The 8,825-nt window shown below is 37.4% G+C and overlaps 1 protein-coding gene across 1 annotated transcript; it reads left to right on the forward strand.

The window, feature by feature from the left end:
* Positions 1-1,326: 1,326 nt before the first annotated feature.
* LOC127978887 (collagen alpha-1(XIV) chain-like) lies at positions 1,327-8,814 on the forward strand. The gene is made up of 5 exons (XM_052583843.1): positions 1,327-1,373; positions 7,440-7,508; positions 8,111-8,260; positions 8,416-8,535; positions 8,792-8,814. The coding sequence occupies exons 2-5, from the start codon at positions 7,448-7,450 to the stop codon at positions 8,812-8,814; spliced, it is 354 nt and encodes a 117-aa protein (XP_052439803.1). The 5' UTR covers positions 1,327-1,373; positions 7,440-7,447.
* Positions 8,815-8,825: the final 11 nt, after the last annotated feature.

The following is an 8,825-nucleotide window of genomic DNA, read 5'->3' on the forward strand; positions in this document are numbered from 1 at the left end:
CTTTTTGTTGTTTTTGATTGCTTCCACTGTCTTCATCTGTAAGTCGCTTTGGATAAAAGCGTCTGCTAAATGAATAAATATATGTAAAAGATGGTGAAGCCAAAGTGTCAGAATAATTTTTGGTTCCAATTTTTTTTTAAATCAATTTCACTAGTAGTCCACTGTCTGAAGAATCACTGTATGAAGAATTTGTGCATATAATATGTCACAGTTCACTTTATTTTGCTATACTCACTTACATAAATGTATTACAGTGTCCTGTACCTATTAGTGAAAAAATATATATATATCAAAATGATATCTGGTGTCTGAACAATTTGACTGTGCATTAATTCATGTTAAAACTACATAGTAATTCAGTCAAGAGCAGTGAGTGATTTTCTTTCTTTAATTTTCTTGGATTAACATTACAGCAGCTATCAGCTAAATTATGCGCGGTCACTTTAAGAGACGATGAATGCATCCAATATAATAAATAACCGCTTTTCTTTTTCAACTGTTTGAAAAGCTTTCGTGGCGACACAGAGTAGTGGCCTGTCAACTGTCCTGATCATCTTTTTAGGCTGGCCTCAGCCAGACGGTTGAGATCGCCAGGGCCCCCCTTCAGCAGTGGACCCCTATAATCGTCATCACCTTTCACCCCACTAGCGACGGCCCTGTGTGGAAGTGTTTTGCAGACCAGTTTTCTGCCAGAAAATGCTGCTCTGTCAGTCTTTGATGTTGATGCGGACACAACCTCACTTCCTGTGCTGGCCAGCATTTCCTGCCACAGGATGAAGATTTGTGTTCAGATTGTGTTTTTGGTTTTTACTGGGGTAAAAAAATGAAGAAATATGACAAAAAGCAATAAAATGCCCACTTTCACTCATTTCTTTCTTTAACCCTTGTTCTGTGCTGAAAATGCTTTACTCTTGGTGTTCCTGGTCAAACATTATTAGTCCTTTTAAAAATTGCTTGTAAATTTCTCATGCTATATTATCTTAAAATCCTGGATTCAATGTTGTTGTCTACTTTATTTATTATTATTTTTTAATATGCACAGGTTTTGTTTCTTTTTTTATTTGATTGATTATAAGCCACATTGATCTGAGCTCATACACCTCAGTTTTTGAGTGAATATTGACAAAATTATTAAAAAATGAGCTTTTTCCATTTAGAGAAAGAATGTAGAAAATGTATCCACAAATAATGCGTAAAGTACAGCAATGCTCGGTTTTGATGAGGGGTAAGTGTTTTCATTTTAATCATTGATCTGGATCTCATCTGTGTTCCGGTCTTCTTCTCAAAATCTCTCTCTGAGTCAGTCTTCATTCGCTCTGACTGCGCTGGGTTTATTCACTTCATCTCATCTGATCGCTTGGTTTTCACTGCAGGTGAGCATGAAATTGTGTTTTTTAACTATTAATAATAAAATAATAATAATAATAATAATAATAATAATGATATGCAATATTAATAATAATAAATGAATCTGTGATGACTATGTCAAAGTGATGTCCATATAGCAGAAATTGTACAGTTCTTGGGTGAATAAATAAAACAGGACATAAACTAATAATGATATATATTACAGAATTAACGACGAATGCAACAAACTTAATAATGTTTTTTTTGTCACATAGAAAAGCATTGATTTTGAGCTAGACTGCTGGAGAGTTACTGCTAATAAATTCTGTCATCATCTCCTCACTTTCATGTCGTTCCAAACTACTTTCTTCTGCTGAACACAAAAGAAGATTTTGTAGAATGTTACCCTTGATTTCTACTGTATGAACTTCCTAAAGTATGTTCCACAGATGAAAGGAATTTGTACAGGTTTGGAATGACATGATGTTGAGAAAATTATGACAATTTTCATTTTTGGGTGAATATCCCTTTAAGAACTTTATTATTTGGAAATAATAAATACCTCGTTTATGTAAGACTTTGATATTTATCTTTAATCAAGCCACGGGCGTAATTTCCTATGGGGACAGGGGGGACATGTCCCCCCCACTTTTCAAAATGCTGTTCGTGTCCCCCCACTTTCAAATTAGTTTGTTTTTATCGCCGTCATCGTCACGGAGGAGCAGGACCGAGCAGAACAGACATCCTGCTTGTCTGTGTCGATGCACGCGTACAGGCAGGGACGTCTCGTGCACACTCTAAATAGTGTATAGACGGCTGCATATATGAGAATAAAACACCTAACCCTAAAAATATTCTAACAAAAGGTTTCTCAGCTGTTTTTTGTAGAATTAGGTGTCCTTAATAACATAGTAAAAGTTTACCAAAGTTTGACCACTAGAAAGGTGTAATTTTCAAGATGGCGTCCAAGATGGGCAGGGAGCCCTTGAAATAACCTAACTCCTTCATTATTTGACTTAGTCAAGTAATCTTGGTGTCTAACCCCATGTTTTCTGGGTCTGTGAATCCATTGGACTTGTCTAAATTGCACTGACATTATTACATACTTATGGAATACATGATTTTGTGAGAATACTGTAAGGTTTGGGGTGAACCAGAGATGTAAACAATTTTGCCTATGTCATGTAACTTGTTTTGCTAAAACACAGACTTTACATTCGATGTAAAAGTTATTGCACCCAAAAGTAACTTAAATTGGAGTTGTATAACTTTGATCATAAACAACCCTGTATTAGCCCGAACAGAGGCCTGTGTGTGAAACCTCTAAAATGGTCACTCTTTTCAATTTTAATAAGGTAATTAATATGTAATGCATCCTTTATAGATGTTTTAGAGTATAAAGGTGGTATTATACTAAACCCAACAAACCTAAATTCACCATTTTCAGCAATTCAGAAGATGGTAGAATAGAACATTGACATTTGATATTGCTTGACTCATTGTAATGTTGTTGGAAGCACAGTGTATATCATTTTGCTCAAACTAAATTAATCATTGACTACTTAAAAGAAAAGTTCTTTATTTTTTGTAATTTAATTTTAAAAAGTAAACTTTTTTTTTTATTCTGTTTGTTACGACTTACAGCTTAGGAAAATAAAAAATTCAGTATCTCAAAAAATTTGAATATTCCATTTTGAGCTTGATTAGTTTTATTAATTATGAGTATAAATACTGGGTACCTCCTGGGCTAGTTCAGAACATGCAACCACAATTATGGGAAAGACTACTGACTTGACTGTTGTCCAGAAGACAACCATCAACACCCTCCACTGGGAGGTTAAGCCAAAGAAAGTCATTGGTGAAAGGGCTGGCTGTTCACAGAGTGCTGTATCAAAATATATTTATAGAAAGTTGACTGGAAGGAAAAAGTGTGGTAGGAAAAGGTGCATAAGCAACAGGGATGACTTCAGCCTTGGGAAGATTGTCAGGAAAAGCAGATTCAAGAACTTGGGAGAGCTTCACAAGGAGTGGGCTGAAGCCGGAGTCAGTGCATCAAGAGTCATCAAGCTCAGACATCTTCAAGAAAAGGGCTACAGCTGTCACATTCCTAAAACCAAGCCACTCCTGAACCAAAAAAAAACAAAAAACAGAGCATTTCACCTGGGATAAGAAGAAAAAGAACTGGACTGTTGCTCAGGGGTTCACAGTCCTCTTTTCAGATGAAAGTTAATTTTGCATTTCATTTGGAATTCAAGGTCTGGAGGAAGACTGGAGAGGGACAGAATCCAAAGTCCAGTGTGAAGTTTCTGAAGTCAGTGATGATTTGAGTGCCGTGACGTCTGGTGTTGGTTCATTATGTTTTATCAAGTCCAAAGTCAATGCAGCCATCTACCAGGAGATTTTGGAGCACTTTATGCTTCCATCTGCTGACAAGCTTAATGGAGATGCTGATTTAATTTTGCAGCAGGAATTTAGCACCTATGTCAGGGATCTAGGAGGGAGGACCCAATTTCATTGGGAGGTAATACGGTTTTATTGACAAAACAGACTGAAACAAGAGGGTAGTGAAGTGACCAATAGATAACACAACAGGATAACAGTTAACAGGAACAGCTAGGGGAGGCCACTGGGAAAGCTTCAGGAAACAACTGGCAGAATACTTTGCAACAGAGGGGGCAGCAAAACCAGGCTGATGGAGAAGACCACACAAGGCACCGTAGAGCAGATCTCAGACACTTGTTAACCACTGACTCTGAAACAGACCAAGTGCCAGATAGGTAGAACCAGGGCAGGACACACGGGGACAGGTCAGGAACTCGAACACAAAACTAGACAGGACAAAGCTCCACAAAAACACAAATTAAACTCAAGACAAGGAAAGATATAAGCCAATGAACTAATAAAAGGTTAAGTAACAACATAAGAAATTACCAGTTTAACCAACAAGAATCAAGACTAGAAAAGCCAAATAAATATACAAATAAAAGCCAAAAGCAAGAACAAACAAATTACTAAAATAAGGAGCAAGAAAAAAACATAGAACTACAAGGACTAGACAAGGGCACAAGACCAACCAGACAAGGAGCAGGTATTCAGCCACATACAGAGACAGAGAGGATGTGAATGACCATGAACCAGCAAACAAAAAAGGGTAAGGGGCACTATAAATGAGGAGGAAAATACATGAGGGACAGTTGAGCACAATAAGACTGACCAGGCTGACGAGGGGGGTGTGGTAAACAGGAAACAAGGAGGAGGGGTTAAAGGAGCACATGGCCGAGAAAACAATTAACAAAGCCATGTGCTGATACTAGACACAAGAAACAAAACATAAAACGAAGTGCAAAACGCTCACAACCTACCCACAGTGCCAAAACCACTTCCAAGTGATTTGCTGACCATGATATTATTGTGCTTGTATATGAGTCCACACTCAGAGTGTTAAATTAACACTGGGGATTTTGCTGTGTGGTCTTGTTGAAATACATAGCCTAGTATCATCAGCATAACAATCCAAACTAATCCCATATTGTTTAATTCTAATTACCAAGTGGCAACATGTACACTCACCAGGATTATTAGAAACACCATACAAATACTGTGTTTGACCCCCACAGGACTGCCGCATACTCAGCCTGATCTCACAATCAAAACGTACATATTTAGACGTAAATTAAAACTGTCCAATACGTATGTGCCTTTACATATTTACAGTGTCATTTACGTATTATCTGGATGCAATTACAGGTTCGATACGTATCGAAATTTACGTAAAAACAACCTCAAATACGTACAGATAGAACATGTTCTCTGAACAGTCAGTTATCCATAAAAATTTGCTCATGAAGCTGCTTTTCAATGCGTATCTGATTTGTTTAATATTTATGTATATTTTCCCTTTTTATATATTTTTTTGATAAATGTAAGATCCCTATACCCCACCCAAACCTAAACCTACCCATTTTATACAGAATGTTAAAAGAATAAAACATAATAAAACACAATTTTAGTGAAAATATAACATTAAAATGATATTTTGAGCCATTAACGTTAATCCTACACCTACCCCTAAACCTACCCATAACCATATCTTAAAACTACATAACGTTACTGTTATAAATACACAAATAACAGACAAACAAACGTGACGTTAATCATTTATTTTTTACGAAAATATCAAAAGTGGTACCAAAAGTAGTTCAAATGATAATGAGTTCCAATCGCAGTCCTCTATGGAGGTAATAGTTTTTATAGGGTACAGAGCAGAATTTAATTGATTAATCCATGGAATTATGTATCTGTCTTCTCTCCGTGAAGGCGCACGGCGTACGCAGTACTCAAATGTCATAGACTGAAACACAACATGTCGCAATCTGTGACGAATTGGATGAGGACCAATGAGCATTCGATATCAGTGCCGTAAACCATGTCGTAACGTGGCACACTGGCGCTATTTTCAAATTCGAATCATAACGAGCGCGAGCTTTGACTGTGACGCTGTTGTTGAGAGTGAAGATCAAGATCGATTGATAAAGGGCTGAATTTGGATATGTTCCTTGCAAACATCTGGATTCTAAGGATATGCAGTACAGCAAACAAATAAAATGGATGTGATTTGTAATTGTATGCTGTGCTTTTGTGTATCTATGGTTTGCATCATGCACATAAATGGAAGCTTTAGCCTAAGTTCTGCCAGGAAGACTCAATAACTTCGTCACTAATTACCTTCATCATTATCCAATCACGTCTTTATACTCCTGTATAAAAGATCGTACTTACACATGTTTGAGTTCGCAGATGCCGACGCGACAACCACCTCCACCCTCCCCACCACCACCAGGATGGTCCTGTCCTTACCTTCCAGGGGGGTCTGCTGCGCCCCTGCCTTCGTCTTCAGGCAGGAAATGCAGATTCGCTACCCTCGGATTACGAACCATGGACGGGGCCTTCCGCCAAAGAAATTTATAATTGTGCTCGCTGAGCTGTCAATAAATGTATGCTTCGTACATTCTTCTATCTCCCGAGTCTTTCTGGTAGAAATGTTATTTCCTATTAAGTAGACGAGTAAACATGTATTGATATGACAATTAAATAAAACAGATTTAAATCATTAAAGCCACGATTTTAATATTAATACATGGGAATTCATATACATTCACACTTTACGTTAGAATGTTTAAGTTTTTTTAGCTGCTAACATGTAAGTACTTGTACGTTTTACTGCTATAAATACGTCTAAATTGTACGTTTCTATGTGCATGAAAACGTAAGTAAATGTACGTGTGGTAGAACAACATTTAACATAAAAATACACACGTATTATCATGAGATCACGTTGGCATACTGGATGTTTTTCCCTTTTCACATCATTCTTTGTAAACCCTAGAAATGGTTGTGCGTGAAAATCCCAGTAACTGGGCAGATTGTGAAATACTCAGACCGGCCGTCTGGCGCCAACAACCATGCCATGCTCAAAATTGCTTAAATCACCTTTCTATTCAGTTTGGAGTTCAGGATATTGTCTTGACCAGGACCAGACCCCCTAAATGCATTGAATCAACTGCCATGTGATTGGTTGATTATATAATTGCATTAATGAGAAATTGAACAGGTGTTCCTAATCCTTTAGGTGAGTATATATTGAAAATAGCAAAGGACCTAGGACAAATCCTTGTGGCACTCCATATTGTAGTGGTGATAATTGAGATGTGTCCCCATCTAAATAAACAAAATGGTAGCGATCAGACAGATAGGATCTAAACCATTTTAGAGCCCGCCCTTGAATACCTGTATAGTTTTGTAATCAATCTATGAGTATGTCATGATCTATAAATCCAGTATTATTAAGCAAAACTAGCAATGAGATGCAGCCTTGATCTAACACAAGAAGCAAGTCATTTGTATTTTTAACAAGATCAGTTTCTGTGCTATGATGGGGCCTGAAACATGACTGAAATTATTTTCAGGTTTCAGCACAGTTGAAAAGATACAATTTTAACAATACTGCATGAAATAACAAGTAAACGTGTATATGGACTGGAGTGTGTGTACATTTATTTATATTGTTGTGACTGATTTTGTGTGTTGATCAGCTGAGAGGATGCAGGTTCGAGTGCTGCTGATCCTGATACTCTCATCAGTATTAATCACACATGCTAAAGGTATGAATGTCTGTCTGATAAATCAAACAGTATAGACAGAAAATTACAGTTTTATATGATGAAATTATCAAATGCATGCATAGTTATTCATGAACAGTAGCAGATTTGTCTTTCTGTCCACACACAAACCTTCATTGATGACTCCTGTTTGATTTATTCAAACTGAGACATTTGTTCCTCCATTTTAGCCTCGCTCAACCAACACAACAATATCTCTGATCCACACAAAGCAGCTGTTCCACCAGATGGCAGTCTGCAGCTCTGATCACTTACCAAACAGTCAAAGCTTGTATGGTGATAGTAATGTTGCTGCATCTTTAACATCTAATTCATTCATTCATTTAGATCAGAGTTTTGCAGACACAAGCTGAAAGACATTTGTCTGTGGATAGTAAGATATATTTGTGACATTTGTCAAAGTCATGGATAGCTGTGCATGCATTTGTTCAGCACATTATATTAACTGATGATTTGCAGTATTACTGAATGTATAAAATAGAATGTAATCAGCAAGGTTTTCCATCATTGAATTTTGGGATATCAAGTAAAAAAAAATGCTGGATGGAAACACCACGATATGAGATAAATCTGTTTCTCTTTAGTGGACAACTTCACATGTGAAACTCCAGCCGATATTGTGATGCTGGTGGACGGATCGGGGAGTATCGGCCCTTTAAACTTCCAAACTGTGAGGAGCTTTCTGGAAAGGTTTGTCAGGTCCTTTACGGTTGGATCAAACCAAACACGCATTGGTACGTCTGCACTATATTTACTTCCAAACGCAGTATATTCACATGTTACTAGATCAGACTCAAGGTCAGGAGGACAGCTACTTTTGCTGTGCTTGTGCTGTATTTAGTGTTAGATTCCCTTTAGATTCACCGTGAGTGTTTGTGTGTGTGTTCAGGTTTGGTGCAGTACAGTTGGGATCCAAGGATCGAGTGGCATCTGAACACACACAGCACTAAAGAGGCTGTGATCGACGCTGTGAGGATACTACCCTATAAAGGAGGAGGCACACAAACAGGTTCACTTATACACACACACATGTTGGTATTGTGTGCTTTACAGGGACTCTACATAGGCATAATAGTTTCTATATTGTACAAACCATATATTCTATCGCCCACACCAACTCTACACTTAAACCTAAAAAAAAAAAAAAAAAAAGCCTTTTGAATTGCAGGGACATAGTCATTGTTCCTCATAAACCACCTTCACATTGTAATACTGCTGTCACGCCCATCATTATACAAATTTGTGTCCCAATAAACCATTCAAAGTAGGTGCACACAAACGCACCTAAGTCGTGGTATT

The sequence above is a fragment of the Carassius gibelio genome, chromosome B19 (assembly GCF_023724105.1).
Source record: "Carassius gibelio isolate Cgi1373 ecotype wild population from Czech Republic chromosome B19, carGib1.2-hapl.c, whole genome shotgun sequence".
NCBI classification, from domain to species: domain Eukaryota; kingdom Metazoa; phylum Chordata; class Actinopteri; order Cypriniformes; family Cyprinidae; genus Carassius; species Carassius gibelio.